We start from the raw sequence: 20,815 nt of genomic DNA on the forward strand, positions 1-20,815 counted from the left end.
GCGAGTCACAAAGTGGCCACAGAAGGTGCGACCTTCATTCTCCAAGCTTAACAGTGCCCCCCTGAGAGGTGGTTAGTTTCTAGAATTACCATCAATTTTTTGCATAGCACCAAGTGTCAAGATGAGGTTTGCAGCTTCCTGATTTGTCAGAACTTGAAGAACTGTTGAGGGAATGAATTGCACTAACAATGATTGGGCTTTCCACCTTTGAAAAGCAGGAGCTCTCTCCCCTCCTGTGGGCTCCAGCAACTGGGATGTTTGTAACATCCAGAATCACAAGGGGAAGGATCTCCTCCACTCCTGGGTGCCTGCCTTCCAGCCTGCTTCTGCTCCTTGTCCTCCTTTCTCCTGCTCTGGCATCTAGGGCTGCAAAGTCATGCAAGATCTTCAGGGAGGTCCCATGACATGGAGAGACAGAAGCTGTCAGCGAGGCTTCAGAATTCAGAGCAGGAAGGGGAAATGTGGTGCAGAGAAGGCCTGACTGGCGTTCCACCTGAGCCAAAGCCCAGTGGGACAAAGGTGCTGGGAAGGTGCTGAAAGATCTGGCTGGCCACAAGGTGAACAGTGAGGCCTCAGTCTGTTCCCAATTGAGGCACCCAAAAGGAATTGCCAGGTTGCATTTAGTGGGGGAATCGTGTGCAACACAACACCCTGCCGGCTGAACGATCCAGTGGTTGTGGCTATTTGTGCTCAGGGTAAAAAGGGCTTGGGGACCCGGAGACCTGGCCTTTTGATGCACATCTGTCCCTAGAAGCCCAACACTTGCTATGGTGGCCTTGCATCCATCATCAGAGCTGCTGCATATTTCCTATTTGTTATGAGGGCGTCCGGAACACAAGGACCATCTGTCCCTCTGAAGTGTAGCCGCTGTGCTTAGCCTGTACCAATTTGTGCTCTTATGATGATAGGCTCTGCATCTGGTGGGGTGCGGGGGGTGGGTGAGTAGGAAATCTGCCACCAGGCATACAAGGGCTGCCTCTGAAGCCTGTCTCTGCAGTTTGGCCCTGACCTATTTTATAATTGAATGGGGGAAGATTAAAGCAACGCTGGCAACGTGCAGCGCTATTCAAACATTTTGTTGCGTACTTCACAACGCTGCTGGGAATTCGGACTTTTGTGGTAGGTGAATGTGTGTGTGGCTTCTGAAGTACGCAGATTGCCTCAAAACAAGCCAATTCCCTGGCGTCAGCAGAATCTAAAAGTGTTGCTGGCACAAACAGAGATGCTGAGGGTTTGGGGGGGGGGGAGGCAAGGAATAATTTTTCCCTCCTCAAATGCCCAAATCTGCCATTGTTTGTCCAGGTAAAGATGCTGCGCTCTGGAAGGAGAATGTGTATGTGTGTGCTGAGACTTAAAGGAGAAGGATTTCTCTTAAACAGCAGTTTTCACTTCCCCCGCAAAGCTGCTTTTGTTGATCCTTTTCAATTGATTTTCTTATATATAAAGCGGAGCTTCAGCAGCTCTGCCTGACATATCTGTTTTCCTTTGGTCTCATTGCTAGAGCTTATTGCAGATGGAAGTTCTTTAAGTCTGTAAAGACAGCCTTGCTGGATTTGATCCTCTAGCCCAGGGGTGAAGAACCTCAGGCTGAACGCAACCCCCCACCACACACCTCCAGTCCTCTCTACCTCATACCCAAGACTCTGCACCCTCTTCTAGTGATTTTGCCTTGTTGTAATGTGTTCTTGAATGGTGATGCTTGCTTGCTTGAGGGTGGTGATTGGTGTGTCTTTGGCCACACCCACCATTGGTTTGCAACCCCAGAAGCAATGTGGCCCTCAAGCTGAAGAAGGTTCCCTGTTCAGTATGAGAAACCTGTGGCCCCAACCTCATTTTATGTGGCCCCTGGCACCTTCCAAAGTGGCTCATTCATTTCTCCCTTGCTTCAGTTTCTTGCCTCTCTGGATCCTGTTTGTGTGTATTTAGTACACCAAAGTAAGAAATTATTTTTAACTGCTTTCCAAGACAGCAGCTGTGCTGGTCTATTGCATTTATTTTTAATCCCCAGCATACTTATTTGAGAGTCACCCCAATAAACCCAGTGAGACATACTACTGAGTAGACCTGCAAAGGATTGAGACTAGTAATATAACAACCACAACAACAACAAAAAATAATAAATTGTTTATACTTCACCCATCTGGCTGGGTTTCCCCAGCCACTCTGGACAGCTCCCAACTGAATATTAAGAACACAATACAGCATTAAACATTAAAAACTTCCCTGAACAGGGCTGCCTTCAGATGTCTTTTAAAAGTAAGATAGTTGCTTATTTCCTTGACATCTGATGGGAGCAGGCACCACTACCGAGAAGGCCCTTTGCCTGGTTCCTTGTAACCTCATTTCTCACATTGAAGGATCCGCCAGAAGGCCCTCGGCGCTGCCCTAGTAATCTGGACGTGGCTAAAGTTAAAATTGAAGCAGGCCAATCTTTTTCTGTGTTAGTTAATCTACAGCACTTTTCTCCCCATCTGCTGTTGGCTCTACAGTCTCCAACAGATTGTCCCAGGGAGCAGTGAAAGCTAGTCCATGAGTGTACCAAACAGGGCACTGCTTCACCAACCTCAAGTCTGCCCTCAACCAGAATCATGAGCTAGAAGTGACTCACCAAGCCCTTCCTGATCTGAACAGGAAATATGCAATACTAAGGCTTGACAACCATATGTCAGGAGTGCTCTGATGGTGTTTCCTGCTTGGCAGGGGGTTGCACTCGATGGCCCTTGTGGTCTCTTCCAACTCTATGATTCTATGATTCTTTCTTGTCTCCCTGAAGTTGCCTGTAGTTGCTCTTGCTTCTGTCTCCCTGTTTCTGTGAGCTCCAAAAGCTTGCTCCTTACATCTTATTACTCTGAAATAGGGATGTTTTGGAAATTATGTCAGAAATGGGAGCATATATTGCTGCAATTTGAAGGCCTGTCTAAGGTCAGGAATGGAAATCACACAAGCAAATTTGAGCAGTATTCAACTATTGTCATGGTTGTTTTTAGTCTGCAAACATTATATAAATAATTGTCTTGTTTCCCCCCTCCCTGCCTTGTTTTCGATGCTCCCTTCCTTTGAAATGCATGGAGAATAATCGTGTTAGTTTCAGTCATAGCAGATAGCAAGATGAATAATGTGGGTTTTAGTGGAAGTCAATCTGTGGAGGAAAAGAAACAGGACTGAACAGGATGGGCACCTCTGCCTCTTTCCATCCCTTCTCTGAAACAAGCTTTGAACCTATCACACACAATAGTTCTTTCACAATCTCTTCCTTGATTTCCCTTCCTTTATGCACAGACCCAAAGGCCTTTTTAAAAATTACTGCTGATGTGTAACACGACAATGTTGTCTATTAAATTGTACAGAGCTTCAGAGGCTCCCATTGCATATGGACTTTATTAGCCCCCCCCCACACCATTAAGTTTCCTTCCAGCATACCCTGTTCGTTTAATCATAGGGCCTGAACAGTATTGAGGCCACTATAATCCAATGGGGGAACTTGGAACATAGGAAGTTACCTTATCCGTCTATCTAGTTATATGCTGACTGACAATGGTTCTCCAGAATTACAGACATGGTTCTTTCCTTGCCTAACTTGGAGATACCAGATTTTGAACCTGAGGTCTTCTGCATGCAAAGCAAATGCTCTACTGCTGAGCTACAAGTCCTCCTAACTCAAACTGCATCTCTGCTGTGAGCAGATCATGTTTAATAAACTGTCTTTTTTCACACACACTCCGTTTATGCTGTTCTAGCAAATACCAACCCTGCAGAGGTAGCAGCATGGAAAACTAAATATAAAACCCATTACAATCTGAGGATTAAGAAATGAAAATGCTCGCATCTGTAAAAAGAAATAGCGAGGGTGGAGGGTAACAAGAATTAAAACGGAGAAACTAGAGGAATGGATATATGGATTATCACTAAGTGCCCATTAGAGCCTTTCAAATTAGCTCCATCGGTTCTCCAAAAGTGACTTTTTAGATTCATGGGAAAGCAGAATGTATGTTTTCCCTATAAAAATGCACTTGTGAAAAATCCATAACAGTTTATATTAGAGCAGAATATAAACTGGTGTTTTGCTATTTAGGAAGGCAAAGTCAGGTAATGATTGTGGGGAAGAATGGTTTTTTCAATTTATCTCTCTCCCACTTAGTGGGATCCAGCTTCAGTTTATTGGTTCTCATTCAGTCCATCACCAACCCCAAACACTGGTCCAGCACTTTCATGGCCTCACCTGATTCAGATGGTCACACTCTACCAGCCCTCTACCAGGTAGTCCAGCAGGACAACCAAGGTCAGTTTGATCCCAAAACCAGACCTGAAGCCAAAAATGGATCAAGATAATTGGTATCTGTGCTTTCCCATTTCTGCATTAATCTGCTTTTTAAAAAAATAATAATCCACATTTAAATCAGTATTTAAAACATATTTTCTCTTAACACTTTTCTTCTAAATGTATTTCCTCTCCAAATTTAACTTTTTTAAAAAAATTGTTCTGTGAGCCCAAGACCAGGTCTCAACGTTCTGAGAAGCACATAATTGAGTGGATAGTTATATACAAATCTGCACATTCATCTGGGAGGGGAAGATCAGAACAGTTCATCCCAGAATTCATGAAGACCAAATTCCACAGGCATCTCTGCTTGTATAGACACTGGCCTAACTATCTTTTTTTGCGTGCCATTCTTACATCAATCCTAAGAAACCGCATGAAAGGATGAAATGAATGAGGGTTCAGTTTTAGAGCCAGGCACCCTTAGAAACGTAGATCCTTTCATTCAGCTGAATGGTTGCTATTAATTGAAGTCAGCTCAGTGTCTGGCTTTCAGCCCTGGCTCTACCTGGATTGGGGGTGGGGCGTTGAACGCTCTGCGTGGTTCTTTATTTTCTTTCATTAATTCTCTGTCTGGCTTGATGAACATGAGAGACAGTTCACTTTTTAGTTCATTATTAGAAAACTTTCCGCAGATGATAATAGGGTGGCTTGGGTTCCCCTCCCCTTTCTCTAGCTTGCCTGGTTTCCTTTAGCTATTAACCTCGTTGGAACTAAAACCACAGTGGGTGAAAATGAGACAAGGCACCATTGTGCAGTGGAGGTCCATGGAAAGCGAAAAGGGTATTGAAGTGGCTAGATATCTGTTAGCTGGGGAAAGTGCCATAGCTCGGCGACACTTCAGTTGGAAGGGATCTTAAGGTAAAGGACTCCTGACAGTTAAGTCCAGTTGTGGACAACTCTGGGGTTGCGGTGCTCATCTCACTTTACTGGCTGAAGGATCTAACACTTGTCCGCAGATGGTTTTTCTGGGTCATGTGGCCAGCATGACTAAGCCGCTTCTGGTGAAAGCAGAGTAGTGCACGGAAACACCATTTACCTTCCCGCCAGAGTGGTACCTATTTATCTACTTGCACTTTGATGTGCTTTTGAACTGCTAGGTTGGCAGGAGCTGGGACCGAACAATGGGAGCTCACCCCGTCATGGGGATTTGAACTGCCGACCTTCCGCTTGGCAAGCCCAAGAGGCTCAGTGGTTTAGACCACAGCACCACCCGCGTCCAGTTGGAAGGGATCTTAGAAGCCATCTAGTCCAATCCTCCTTTCTCAACACAGGCTGAGCAATCCAGGGTGCAACCAGAGCATCGCTGACAGATGGCTATCTAGCATCTGCTTAGATACCTCCAGAAAAGGAGTGCCCATCACCTTCTGATGCAGTCTTTCTTTCCCACTGCCCAGCAACTCTTCCCATTAGGATGTTGCTCCTAAAGGTTTTGGGGGAAAACCCTTCAATTTCCAGCAGTTTGACTTTGCCCCCCAAAGTGCATTTCTCCATTGTCTCCCAAGACAGATGGATGCCAACCAACCACATTCTATTCCTACCCGCTGAGGCAAAATTAGTTCCATCTTGTATGTGGCAGCCATTCAGATATGTGAAGGCTACTCTAAAGTCTCCTGCTATTGTCTCGTCTCAGTGTTAAGCATGCTTGGCTCTTTCAACCATTGTTCATAGGACTTGGCTTCCAGACCCCCCACTCTCCTCTGGGCATGCTCCCGTTGGCACCCAAACCTGGCCACTTTGTTCCAGATGTGGCCTGAACACCACAGACATTTTGCATGCAGAAGCTACCAGATTGAGTCCCTTATACCTCCAGCGAAACGTATCTCAGGTGATGGCAGTCACAGATGGTATGGTGGGCAGAGGTGCCTATCTGACCTCCTGGCAGGTGATTCACTGCTGCTTACTGGGAGGGAGGGGGGAGTGCAAATTCACCCAGGTGAGCTAACCCAGCAACCCTCCCTGCTGCTCCTTTTCCTGGTAAGCAGCAGCAACGTGGCTGCTGGGAAGCCAGGTATGTGCCCTTACCCCACCATCTGCTACTGGGGGATGGGAAGGGGCTCTGCCTGAGAACACTGCTTTTGGTGCATCATACGGAGGCCTTGATCGTGCATGCAAATTCATCACTTAATGTCTGCAGCGATGACTTGCTTGTGTGAAAGGTCCATCACAGATGCAATGGCTCAGGTAGAGTATTTAATGACTCCTTTTCACAGCACTTCCAGTATCTGAAAGCAGTTTCCTTCTGAGGTGGAATTTTGCTCCAAATTTTTTTAGGAGCTCCATTGAAAGACTTTGAGGGTGCTGGGTTGGTGATCTCTACTGTAGAATGAAGTCTGCATCTGTTGAGAGCTGCTGTCCGTGGTGCTGATTCCATATCTTCACCCAAGAGAAGTCAACAGAAATCATTTTTTTAAAAAATGACAGCTTTTATGACAGCAGGCTGAAATGGGGGAATGGGAGCAATATTTGGCGTTGTAGATGCCCGAGGTGTGAGTGAATGAGGAGGATCTGCAGCCATAGCTTACATTTTCTTTCCCCCTAACAACCCCACAAGGTTAGACTCAGCGACAGCAAATGACTGAATTTCAGCTAGTGATCCTCATGGCTGAGTACAGGATTTGAACTTGTGTCTCCTGGGAACAAGCTCAGCTCTCCAGCAACCACCACACTGGCTCTCCAACTGTTGGATTGTAATGGGAGAAGATCCAGCTTCATCTAAAGGGGGTGGGGAAGGCCTCATCTCTTTCAGAATACCTGTCAAATCGGGAAAAGGATAATTACCACTGACATGCGAAGGTTGCAGAGGGTGACAGGATGAATGGGTGATAGGGCTGCTGTACCACCAGTATGTCCAACTCCCAGTCTTCCTACATGGCATCAACTGCGCAAGTGACCCTTCAACTGAGCCGTCAGCTCCCCAATACCTTGTTACATTGCCCAAAGACAACTTGACCATGTTTCACCCAATAAAGTGTCTGAAGCGTCAAGTCCTGAAGGCGGGCACTTAATTTTCTGTGCTTTGCCACATGACCCTTCCCTTTACTCTTTCTCTTGGCAGCTGCTTGATTTTAATTGAAACTTCAGGAAAGGAAAGCTGCAGACTGAAGCGCTGCAGCCATGATCAGAACTGCACCCTCTGTTTGGGAGCTGATGATGCTCTGTCTGTTCTGGATGAATGGCTTATTTCTCTCCCCCCCCCCCATTATTCCCTCGAGCCCCCTTGCTCCACGTTTATTGACTCTGTTTGGTCTTCTCTGGTGGAACATGATGTAGATTGGCTCTCTTAGTGGAGCGAGCTTTGCGTATATCTGGCTTTGTTCTTTTTATTTCTTTTTTCATGTATCGAGGGCTTCTTTAGATGGGAGGAAATGGATCGGTTTTGACGTTTAAAAAGTTGGCCTCTTTTGATGGTGTTCTTCCCCTCCCCCTTTTCTGCAGCATCCTTGATAATATTTTTGCAATATGCAAGGTTGAGCATATCCCTCTGAGCTTCTTAATGTAGTTACTTATTTATTGTTGAGTTGGTGGAGGCTTTTTGGGATGTAAGGATGGTGTGGGTGTTATGTGAGTTATCCCTTATGTATAGTGATTGTGCTGTGAAAAAGAAAAGAGAGAGAGAGAGAGAGAGAGAGAGAGAGAGAGAGTTAAAACTTGCTGTATTTGGAAAACTAGTGCATCATGGCATAAGAGCTGTGAGTGGCTGCTGGGATGAGGGCAGGATTGATGCATTGCCCACTGCCCCTCAACACAGGAACATAAGACGAGCCTGCTGGATCAGACCAGTGGTCCATCTAGTCCATTATTCCATTTTCATAGCATCCTGTCCTCAACCTTCCTTCCAAGTCCTCAGAAAGGAGCAGGTTCTGTTGTCCTTGGTGGGTAGAAATGGGAGAGAGATTAGATCACATTAGCATTTACAGGTGAACCTATCAAATTCACACTTTTCCAAAGCAATGCATGAGCAGAAATACGCCCACCTTCAAAGTTCAAACTTCTCCAAAATTTGCAGTCCAGCCAAGTAATGTGTACAAAAATGCATATGCTAATAATAAGTGTCCATTAAACTATAAGAAGCGTCTCCACCCCTATAGTTCAACCTGGACACTGAGGTCCAGCACTGAGGGCCTTCTGGCAGTTCCCTCACTGTGAGAAGCCAAGTTACAGGGAACTAGGCAGAGGGCCTTCTCGGTAGTGGCGCCTGCCCTGTGGAACACCCTCCCACCAGAGGTCAAAGAAATAAACAACTATCTGACGTTTAGAAGACATATGAAGGCAGCCCTGTTTAGGGAAGTTTTTAATGACTGATGTTTTAATGTATTTTTAATATTTTGTTGGAAGCTGTCCAGATGGGAGGGGTATAAATATTATTAGCAATAGCATACAAAATGCTTTACATTAGAGGAAATTGCTTTGTAAAAAAAATGTATATTTGGAGAAATGTTTATATTAGGGCTGATGTGCATACTGATGTGGAAGTGTGGAGAACTGAGCGTGATATTGGAAAAATGAGAAAACAGATTTGACAGATTTGCCCATCCCTGGCCTGCACAGAGCCCTCCACCACCACCGTGTGCCCAGTTCTCCAATGATCCTTCTCAGTAACCTTACTCCTGGACATCTTAATCTATGCATGTCCACTGAGGTCTCCCTGTCTATAGCATGAGACATCTTCCTTGGTAGATGGAGTATCTCCTTGAACAGTGCAACATCACTTTCCTAATCTTGAGTCAGATCATTAGCTAACTGGGTAACCAAGACCAGTGTGTGTGTTTGTGTGTTTGTGTGTGTGTGTGTGTGTGTGTGTGTGTGTAATCTGGTCAAAGTGCCATCTGATGAGACCCCTCCTGTGTCAGGGAGTAGCAGTGAACAATACCACCATTCCAAGGCTGGCTTGGTGACACCCTTTTAATTTCCCACAGAGCCCTTGAGTACCTGATATAGCAAGCACCAGGGCAAGTGACCCAGCTGGCTGTCTTGGGGACTACAGGGCAAGTGTTAGCACTTGTGGATCTTGCTTGGGTCTTGGCAAGTGCCTGGGGATACTATGTGCTGGTGTTGAGAACATGGGAGCATAAGAAGCTGCCTTATATTGAGTCAAACCATTGGTCCATTTAGCATTGGTCATTGGCAGTGACTGGCAGCAGCAGCTCTATGGGGTTTCAGAAAGGGCTTTCTCCTACCTGGAGATGCCAGGGATTGAACCTGGCACATTCTGCATGCAAAGCAGATGCTCTGCCACTGAGCTATAAACCAGAGCCTGGTGTGAGACTGGAGGGTGGGCTTCCTTGCAGCTTCCTGGGCCACCCCAGTGGGTGGAGGTACATCAGCCAGGCTTATATCTGCTTCAGGAGAAAAACCCAAGCCCTGGTTTCCCATGGGCTGGTTGCTTTTATTACTGGGCCACCACATTTTAAGGAGGACATGTTAGGCTAGATGGCCTAAAAAGGTTCTTTTCAACTCTTTGATTCTATACTAATCAACAAAGCTTCAAGTTGCTTTAATTTATTGTACAAGAAAGAGAAGGGGCATTAGGAACCTTTTGTGTTTAATGATGCTTATTTGTTACATAAGTGAGAGAGAGCTCTTGTATATTCTGGGGCACATCAAAAGCTTCAGTGTGTTGGAGTTGCTTGCTATTAAATGCCAGCAGATGCTAATGGAGTGTGAAGCTTTGCATAATGACAGCACTGAAAACAGAATCAGATGTTTTGCAGTCAAAGAAGGTGAATCAATGATCAGTAGGACGAGGGGGAAATGCCTAGCAGAAGCAACAAATGCAGTTAAAAGCTGCAATGAGAAATCCGTTAATGCCCATTGATTTACATTTGTGAATTGCACAGACAAAAGTGAATTCCAGGCTGGTTGGAGATGGCAGCAGAGCTTGATTAAGAAGTGACCATCTTGGCAGCCCTGCAGATCTGCCAGAGATCTGCTTTCCCCCACAATAATACCCATCCCAGTTTAGACATCAAAAGCAGTGATTAGGAAATGCCGTAATTGGGGAGAAGTTCCCTCTTTGATGAAGAGGGCTAACTTAGATCTCCACTCGATATACAAGCATCTTTTTATAATTAGTGTGGTGACTAGGATAAAAGCATTTTTAAAGTTTGTGTACTCACATTATAATCCAGGAACGTCTTTCCCAACCTGGTGCCCTCCAGTTGTTATTAGGCGACTACTCCTATAAAGTGAGCTGTAGTCCAACATCTGGAGGGCATCAACATCTGGAGGGTAACATCTGGGGGAGGCTGGTCTAGGGTGGGCTCATCAGAATATGGGTTCACCAGGAGGAACTTCAGAACCCATGTGCAAGGCTATGATTGAGGCCCGTTGTCATAATAAAGAAGAGGATCACTCTGAGCATGTACAGAATTATATTCCTTCACTACTTAATAACCGCAACAACCCCAAATATATGTAAGATTGGGATGGAGATTTCAAGATCAATGGATGCAGTTTCTAGCCTGGGTTTATCCCTGTTGGGGCCAAACCACTGAATACATGTGAGGAGAGAAGGACCAGACTGCTGTTTCAACAGTTTTTTGGGGGTGGGGGAGTCTGTGGAAGGTCCACAGTAGATGCCCACAGTTCTGGAGAAAGAAATGGCATCCTTCGCTGTCCGCTGCCAGTTTTTACCAAAAATGCCCTGGGAACACACCACATTCTAAAAGATGGGAACAACAGCCATTAGGAGGCCCACTGAATATGGTCAGCACTCCTGGGAGGGAAACCAATCTGTTCGTCCCTCACCTTGGTGGGGTGCAAAAATCTGCCCCAGATTCACTACCTGCAAACTGCGGGGAGTGGGTGGGTAATATTTGGAGTCATTTTCAGTCCCACTTTCCTCCCAGCACAATCCATTTTGAAAGTTAAATACTGGAATTCAGTCTTGGGCTATATAGGAACTGAGTTTGTTTTACTTAGCATTCTAAACTTCTGCTGTAGTTGTTGGCCTGCTCACCGTGTTGCTTCTCAAGGGACAAGATGGAAGCCTGCTAATTGCAAATGTCCCTCTGTGCCACCAGGAGGCAGACACAGATGACAACCAAGGAACTTTGGACTTCGAAGAGTTCTGCGCCTTCTATAAGATGATGTCGACCCGCCGGGACCTGTATCTTCTCATGCTCACCTACAGCAACCACAAGGACTATTTGGATGTGGATGACCTCAAACGCTTCCTTGACACTGAGCAAAAGGTAAGCATTGGGGGTTCACTCCTCAATCCTTTCTAAGGGTGTGAGAAGGCATTGTTCTGCCTCGCATTCGCTGCATTACAGACCTGATTCCATTCTGCTGCAGTTGGAATGCCAACCAATGCAGAAACAGGGTGAACTGAATTTAAGCATGGGAAAATAAGAAACTGAAATCAACAGGTTTGTTGATGCTTAGGCATGACCCTGCCCAAACTTATGTGTTGTCACATCCCAACTTCTCACTTGGCAGGAAGGCTGGGATTTGGGTGGGAAGCTTGTGCAATGGAAGCAAGTAGCATCATGGCTTCCTTTAACCTTAAGAAAAGGGACAGGCTGGTCACCACCCTTCCGAAAGAGATTTCACATTTTCTGCTACAAAGTGAGCTTTGCAATGTCTGCTCCATTCTTCTCAGGCAATTTTTTGCCTCCATTAAAATACATATTGAACACCAAAGTCACCTATGAAGAGAAGGTCACCCCTGAAGATCTGGGAACTTGTCCAAGCATTTGCAGACAAACATATAAATCATCTTGAGGGGTTTCTTTGGGGGGGAAAAACCCCTCCACAAACAAATCCTTCCAAATATTGATAGTTCCCAATAACGGCATGGATGTTTGAGGGAGGAATAAGGAATAACTTGGTTTCTTCAGGACCATGTAGCTTGTTCATTGAAACAAGAATAAAGCATACAAACTGTAGTCCTCTTCTCTTGCAAATAAGACAAATACCACTGTCCTACTCTCACCATGAATCCATGCTCACAAATTCCTGACGATGAAATACTTGTCTTTGGATGGCCTTCTGTTCAGCTTGGTGTGGGCAGGCTAACACTGGGGCAAATGGAGGACCGACCCACAACCTCAGTACTGACTTTGGAATATAAAGCTTTATACAACTAGGGACCAGGATACCTGAAAGATCATCTTGCCCCCTATATAACCAAATCTATCAGTACGCTCTGCAGATGAGGGCCTTCTGCAGATGCCTTCTCACCAGGGAATATAGGAGAATATAGAATTCAGAATTTTACTGCTGTGGTACCTACTCTTTGTAATTGCTCCCATTTAATATTAGACAGGTTCCATCTTTATTTGTCTTTTTAGCACTTGCTGAAGACCTTCCTTTCCCAACAAGTCTTCTAAGTAGAGGTCTTACCGCATCAGCATTGGAATTGTTTTAAAGATGTTCTATGGTTGGTTTGGTTTTTTTCAATGGCTTGTGTGTTTGCTGCCCTGTGCTCCTTTGAGAAGAAGGCAGGATAGAAATTTAATAACTAAATACAATCATCATAGCTTACTTTTTGTGGGCTGCAGTCCACTTCATTAGTTAGTTACAGGTGTAGATTTATACATATGCCACAAAACCATATGACATGAATTGTAAACAGTGAAGTCAGAGGAAGTTTTGGGCAGACGTCACCATACTCAGCAGTCTTCTCCAGAAGAGCTTTCATTCTGGACTGGAACCTAATGGCAAGTATGCTTCTTCTTAATGCTCTCATAAAAACCCAAATACATTTGCCAGCTTTTAATCCTGGCATTTAAAGGCACTTTTTGATAATAAAACTCTGAGTACCACCTAGCAGATCTGGCTTGCAATTATTTATGCATTGCCAATTAAATGGCAGTCAACTAACATCACAGCTCTCTGTTGTAACGTTTGCACCGCACTATCAAATTTACGATTTTGTTTTCTGCATAACAAGAACTAAAAAACTAAAAATATATATGCAAGGTCTTACACTTTTCTGCATTGCCGCATTTATATCTAGGCATGGTTGGATACTGATGGAAGGTGCCAGATCTTGTTTTCTAATGTTTGTGCAAAGCTCTCATAAAAAGCAAATAAACCTGCTGCTGTTTTTGCCTCTGGCAAAAATTAAGTGGCATATTCCCCTACACAAAACCTTCCCTAGGCTTCTTGTGCCAGGTAAGTGCATAAATATGATTTCAATAGGAAGAATATTGGGTCTTTTGCTGCTTTATTGTAACATTTAGATTGGAGGCTGCAAATTCATTAACTTTGCATTGGTCTAAAAGCCAGAGGGTTTCCCCTCTCTAAACATGCCCAGAACAATTCCAGCAAATTATCCATCTGAATTTAATAGTGGTGCCGGAAAATACTTCTTCTGCCCTACCTGCTGTAATTAATCTGAGCAACTTGCTTAACCCCAAGATTTACATTTAAATGCCTGGAAACTGTGAAGCAATTATAGGCTTTCTCCAGCTAAGTTCTGTGCAGAGTAGGTCCGTTGAAATGAATGAATGAACCTTATTCATGCATATCAATTAACTTCAAAGGGTCTTCTCTGAATAGGATTGGAGTTGGATGCAACTGTGTGATAGCAGTGCCTCTGAGCACGTCTAGAAATCCTTTCTCCCACCACTGAATATACAGAGCTGAACCTGGCTTCAAAAGTCGAGCAGTGGAATCTCTCTCCCCCCCCCCCCCCAATAATCCAGGTTTTCTGCCATTCCTCTGTGGTGCATAAGTGCCCTGCGTTGGGCAGTGAGGACACCTTGCTGTGAGTTTTCTTCTCCACTCTCTTCCTAAAGAACTCTCCATCTGTTTTTTCATGGTCTGTTGGAGATTCTAAATGTGTCCTTTGCTCAGATGATAATCTTGTATTTGTGACTGCTGCCCTTCTAAACAAGTTAGCATTGGTTTCCGTGTCACTGGGCTATTGATCCCCCTAATGCTGAGAAGGGAGGGGGAATCGAATCTCGCTGCATGTTTGGGTCTGTGTAGATAATCATCAGGAGATACACCAGGTGCTTTTACTTCCTGCTTTCCACCTTTCTGAGGGACGGGCCGACCGAGTTTCTGCAGTAATGTGTGAACTAGTACAAAATGTCCCCCAGCCCTCTTTCCTTCCTTTAACCCCCCCATTTGGGTCCAATGAGTTATTGACTTTGTTCTGCTCACCCCACTCTTCCTCACCCGCTCTTCTCTTTCTTGCTCCTCCTTCTCAGACTCTCCACTGTGCATCATCCCCCACACCACATATTTTCACATCTAAAGGCTACAGAAATGCATGGGCAAATATATAAATGGTAAAGGTAAAGGTAAAGGGACCCCTGACCATTAGGTCCAGTCGTGACTGACTCTGGGGTTGCAGTGATCATCTCGCTTTATTGGCTGAGGGAGCCGGCGTACAGCTTCTGGGTCATGTGGCCAGCATGACTAAGCCGCTTCTGGCGAACCAGAGCAGCGCACGGAAACACCGTTTACCTTCCCACCGGAGCGGCACCTATTTATCTACTTGCGCTTTGACGTGATTTCAAACTGCTAGGTTGGCAGGAGCAGAGACTGAGCAACGGGAGCTCACCCGAACATGGGGATTCGAACCGCCGACCTTCTGATCGGCAAGTCCTAGGCTCTGTGGTTTAACCCACAGCGCCATCTGCGTCCCTATATAAATATAAATGGTAGGGCTGGCTTAATGCATTTTGGCAGCTGAGGCGAACCACAAAATGGTACCCCCCCCTTCCCCATCAGGGAAGAAGGGATAAGTGAAGAATACATCAGCAACAATGGCTGGTGTCCATTGTGACTAGTAGGGCAGGAGGCAAGAAGGCCAACGGTAGGCGGAGCCAGAACCAATGGCTGGTGGAACCAACTAACTCTTGCTCTGTGCCCGTCCTCCTTCCTGCTAAGTTCTGCAAAGGCAACACTGGTGGGTCAGTGAGGAGGAGGTTGGCATCTAGTGCCATCACCTGGACTGGCTGTAAGTAAGGAGAAAGGCAGATAGAGGCTGGCTGAGAACCGAGTGAGTTTGGTGGAGCAGAGACACACCTCTCCTAATGGACCTGTGTCTCCACAGGGTAAATGTGTCCCTAGCTATACCACATCAGACTGCAGTTGGTGTTGTACATTACTGAGTATTCTTCCAATCTGCCAAAATACAGGTGGGTGCCTGTTCCTTGGTTTGAATCGGTACCAGAGGACCCAGGCATACAGAATCACAAATTGTCTATCCTTGATGCATAATATTTTTAAAAGCACTTTCAGTACACAGTTTCCTAAGGACGTCTTACCCTACCACCTAACAGACTCTGCCTGGGTTATTTTTCTGGAGATTTCCAACTCTTCCTCTTGCTTTGTGTCCAAGAACATCTGCCACACGGACTAAATTTATTGACAAGCCAAAACTGGTCCATGTCATCTTGCCATAGGAGCTGTCTGTCACCAGGACAGGGCAATCAGCATTGTGTTACTTTCTGCCCCTGGGCACTAAGGCGCCACTTGGGATGGAAGTGGCCTAGAAAACCATGCTTTGCGTTCTGTGGAGGACAGCCTGGCAGTCATTGACGGGATCGTAGCTTTCACCCTATCAAAGCTGACATTGATTGGCAGAAATGGGAATCTCACTGGCCGGTTGGAAAAGAGGCAATGGGGAGGGGGAGAGATGTCGCACACAGCTAGAAAACCATCCAGTTGCAGAACTACTCAGAGAAAGGGAGATTTGTTAAATGGAAGGATTTGTTGGCAATCTCTTATTTTGTGCACAACAGCAGCAGCAAAAAACAACAACCTTCCTTTTTGTTCTTAGATGATTAATGTGACCAAGGATCATTGCCTGGAGATTATTAATCAATTTGAACCATGTCCAGAGAACAAGGAACAAGGAGCTCTTGGAATTGACGGTAAGATTTCAGTTGCTTTTATAGGGAGAACTGAGCGATGTTACTGAATAAATGCCTTAACTGGATCCTGGCCGGGATCATTTCCCACAAAGAATAGACGTTCCCTTCTACCCTTGTACCTGCTGTGTTTTCCCTTTCTGTTAGTATTTTCAGGGTGATGCTGTTGTCATTCATTTCTCATCTGCCCTTTCCGTAATGTACAAACCCAAGGTGGGATCAAGATCCTAGCAATGTTAAGAATAATTAGCTAACTAAAGAAGAAATCTTGTAAACAAAAAGCACTGTGTGGTTTGAAAACATCGGGGCACCTGAAACGCTTCTCCTGCCAAACACGAAAGTTTTCATCTTCTTTTGGAAGGTCACAAAAATTAAAGTGAGCTGAATGAAGCTCTTGAGGGGCTTCAACAGGAAAAGGGGTCTGATATTTGTAGCAACAGACTAATCTCTGAAGGTGGGGACACTTGACGGCAGCTGTAAAAGCACTGGTGGTTTTTGACAAAGGTCTGTTGTTTTATTTCTGTATTGCATTTATACCCTATCTTCTGCTCACTATATTATCCTCACAAGAGCCCTGCAAGATAGGTTAGGCTGAGAGATAGTGGCTGACACTACCAGTGAGCTTCATGACTGAGTGGGGTCTGCACCCTGGTCTCCCAGGTCTTTTCCCAACACACACTCCTTGCTAAACCACACTTGACTAGATGAACAAAGGGATTCAGCTGTTATACACATAAGCAGGTAGAGCATGTGCATAGGGATGAATGTGCTAGCTCTGGCCCCAATTCCCACCCCCATTGTTCTCCCTGCAGAGTTGGGGTATCCCCCGCCCCCAAATTGTTAACATATGAATAGCAATTCTGTTAGATTAGAATAATATCCCAGTTTGGGGACATTGAATTTCCCTGCAGTATGGAAATATGGGAAATTGTGTAGCCCCAAAGAATAGACTTATTCCCAGTATTCTGGATTCTGGTCCTAATCAAAAACAGATATTTAAAAAGCTAAAACAAAATACATTATGGATGAGTTGACTATGAGTTGGCAGGAAGAGCAGAAGGTATCTGAATCCTATTTCAAGCTGACCAGGAAAGGGGGCGGGAATGGGCACCCAGTCCAAAGTCCTCAAATTCAGACTCCACCCCACTGCAGCATCAGACAGTTATCTGAATGGCAAGCCTCAGCACAAATCTTCCTGTGTGTTTGCCTTTGAACTCAACCACTCTGCCTGCTCTCTCTGCCTCCAGCTCAGTCCACACAGCATGTGTGTGGGAAGTTTTTCTTCTTAGGAAGTACTCTAAGATGCTATCACTTAGCTTCTCTCAAAGCAAGGTTGCAAACTCTAGCTTCCTTAGGCTAGTAGAACCCATCAAAGTTATTTTTGAGCTGGTGGGGAGTCGTCAATACTTGAGAATTGGGTCACTTTTTGACTAGTAATATTTCTAACAACATATTTCTATGGCACAAAAAAACAACAACACACCTCTGAATGGCACAGGATAATTTGTTCCTGGAATGTCCCATTAATAGAACACAGATCTTCCCTCCCAGAATGAGGAATGGGTTGATTCTGCCCTCCCTAGTTCTCTGTTACTGTTTCACAGAGGTTTTCAACCTTTTTGAGTCCGTGGCTCCCTTGACCAGGTACATTCTTTCTGCGGCACCCCTGTAGGGCTCAGGAGCCCAGTTATGTCACCCCTTGCCTGCAGAGTGGACAGCCCCTTACCCCTTTTCAAACACCCTCCCTTGTGGAGTGTTCCCTCAGCCTTCTCTCTTTCCCCCTCTCCTTGGGAGTCCTCTGGGCAGCCACTGCTGCCTCCCCTGGTCTCCGAGCTGCCCCCTCCTGCCCCAAATAGAGTTGCCTCCTCACACTGCCCCACAGGGGCCTGGGAAGCACCCCCTGGCCAGCCTCAGAGGCACCATTCACTTGTAGCTGCAGGGTCTCTGCAACAAACAGCTGTGCAAGCCTTTGGGAGGCAGAGACATGAGAGGGCATAAGAAGAAAGGAAGGAAAGAGGGAGAGAGGCCAGTGTTGCCTGCTGCACCCCTAACCATCATTCAGGGCACCCCTGGGTGCCCTGGCACGCTGGTTGAAAACCACTGTTGTAGCAAGATCAAAACTGATCTTGTTCGGCTAACCTGTATTTGCTCAAACGGGACTTTCTGTTTGCTGCAAGCTGTATTTGTCATTTGTGAGCCAATTCCTTTGCATGCTGTCTCAGTGCTGTAATGTCGATATTATTAGCTTTGGGAATAATGGTCATTAATGGATTTATTTGAACATCTTGTCAAGCTCAAAGCAAATAATTCTGCCGGATAGCCAGCTCGGGTGGTGAGCGCCAACAGACTTGGGGGCCCAGTTGGCTTCCTTGAGAAACCAAGAGAGGAAAGTATCGGAACCCATACTAAGGTTTTCTGAAGTAGAAAAATATATTTTTAAAGAAAGGGTAAGGGGCAGGGTCCCCCCCCCCAGCTGGAACACAGTTCCGGCACTTCTCGTGTGGGTGCCATTGCCATTCTAAGAGAACACGGGAGGCACTCATGTTGAGTTCCATCATCCCTTTTTTAGAAAAATAACACTAGTGAGGAGTAAGGGTGGGAGAAAACAGCTAAATGAATATTGAGTATGCTGAGCATCATTTGGGAAAGAGACCAGGCCCAAACGGGGCTGGGGGGGGGGGAATATGGACCACTTGGCCCAGGCCTCCGATTCCAAAGGGGGCCTCGGTCAGCATATTCACAATATTCACAAATTATTTATATACTTACTTATTTATAAGACTTCAGTTATCCGCAGGGTAAAAAAAAGGGGGGACACATTATCTACCTGGCCTGGGCCTCTGCCTGGCTCTGCAAGGCCCTGAAAGAGACACAAAAGATGAAGGGAAGCCAGATGGAAATAATTAGCCTGAAGTAAAGTGGCAGTTGTCTGAATAGATCCCTGAATAGGAGCACTCCTGCTAGGATAGGGAAGGAGAACCTCAGGTCCAGGGGCCAGTTGTGCCCCCCCCAACCCTTGGGACTCTCCCTAGGCCACAACCCTTCTTCTTGAGTCACACTCCTCACCAGTCTTGCTTTTCACTTTCCTAGAGTGGTTTTGCCTGATTGGTATGTCTCCTTGAACTCTAATCATGCCCATTGCTTGCTTGGATGGAGGGGAGAGGAGGGGTGTTCATGAGTTTGTGTCGTAATCCGCCTGGTGTACATTAGCCGCAAGCATTGTTCCAGCCACTTCTGTCTCTGTCCTTGTCTACCACTGGCAAGTGACCCCCGGGAAGCTTGTCCAAAAGGTGTGTGACCCCATCTCTGTGCTAGGAGGTGAGGCTACAACTGTGTGTTTTGTTGCCGTTCTTATTTGTTTGCTCTTTTAGGCGTTTAACCACTGAAGTTTCTTCCATCAGTTTGGAATTGAAGTGGGACTACTTAACAATGAAGTGGAACTTTTTGCATAGTTTTCCAAATATGTGATACTAGATAAATTGGCAAATTTAAAAGAAAGAAAAGGGCGTGGATCCAGGTGATGCTGGACTCCAGTTCCCATCAGCCCCAGGCATCCTGACCAATGGTCAGAGATGATGGGAGTTGTAGTCCAATGAAAAAAACTAGGAATTGGAGAGGCTGTGTCAGTCTGTCAACTAAATTTATGATTGACAACAGCCAAGAAGTTGAATGTTAAGAGGTCATTTTTGCAGGGGGCAGGGAGCACTAGATGACAAGAAGTATCTGGAAGTGGTCCTGTATGTGTTATGTTTAGATGTGTGCTGTGAGGTTGAAATAAGCAAATTTCCCCCTTCACTTTACAGGAAAGGATAAAGAATTGTGTGCGGCCTCCATCCCCATTCTGTAAAATGCTGAGGTTTAGATATGGAAACCTCTGATTAATTATCTATTTTGTTACTTTATTTTATTCCACTTGCTTATCTAAAGCATTTTATCCCACTCTTGAGCCCAAAGAGGCTTCCAGGGCAGGCTGACATATGATAAGTGGTAGCAAGACTTACAGTTGCAAAGGCATGGCACAAAAGGAAAAAGGAATGGAGAGGGAGGAGGAAAAACAAAACCAGGCACCGGTTTTTAAAGTTACATAGTAGCATGGTTATTGTTCATGTGGAAGAGGAAATGGAGGAGGAAGAACACTTCTACTGTAAATGAGCAGTCTGACCAATGCAGGTTTAAGGCTTATGCATGGAAAATGCCGATTGTCGTAAATAATCAAAGTAAAGCTGTCACTTTAACAAGCAGACATAAAATATTGATGGGGTGGGGGAGCAAATATTACTGCAGCGCCATCAGATGTGCGTTCCTCGACCTTTTATTTTATGATTTGTGTTCTGACATGTGAGCAATATCTCCCCACGTTGTCACCAACTCCTGCAAACATCCAGCTTTTTCTCAGGAACTGCCACATTCTTTAAACTATTGATTTCATGCAACTGGATTAAGTCAGAGTCAGGCTTGAAAAATGATCGTGCCTTGTTTATACAGAGAAGAAGTCAGAGAAGAGGGTGATAAATGAAAGCTGTGGGTCCAAAGCTGTCCAATCCCTTCCTGCCCCTCCACACGAGCTTTGAAGCCAAGGGAACTTGAATTGGCCCCAAAATTCTCCCCTTCTTCCTTCTGGGGGTGTCTGATAATATTGCCACACCGATAGATATACAGG

At 45.4% G+C, this 20,815-nt stretch overlaps 1 protein-coding gene across 1 annotated transcript in view; it reads left to right on the forward strand.

The window, feature by feature from the left end:
• PLCH2 (phospholipase C eta 2) overlaps positions 1 to 20,815 on the forward strand; it is a 115,423-nt gene that overhangs the window by 13,359 nt on the left and 81,249 nt on the right. The window contains exons 5-6 of the mRNA XM_083752912.1: positions 11,344 to 11,514; positions 16,065 to 16,158. Of these exons, the coding sequence (XP_083609038.1) occupies positions 11,344 to 11,514; positions 16,065 to 16,158 (265 nt within the window). The remainder of the gene's footprint in view (positions 1 to 11,343; positions 11,515 to 16,064; positions 16,159 to 20,815) is intronic.

Source organism: Podarcis gaigeae (assembly GCF_964106915.1).
Source record: "Podarcis gaigeae genome assembly, chromosome: 8".
Lineage (NCBI taxonomy): Eukaryota > Metazoa > Chordata > Lepidosauria > Squamata > Lacertidae > Podarcis > Podarcis gaigeae.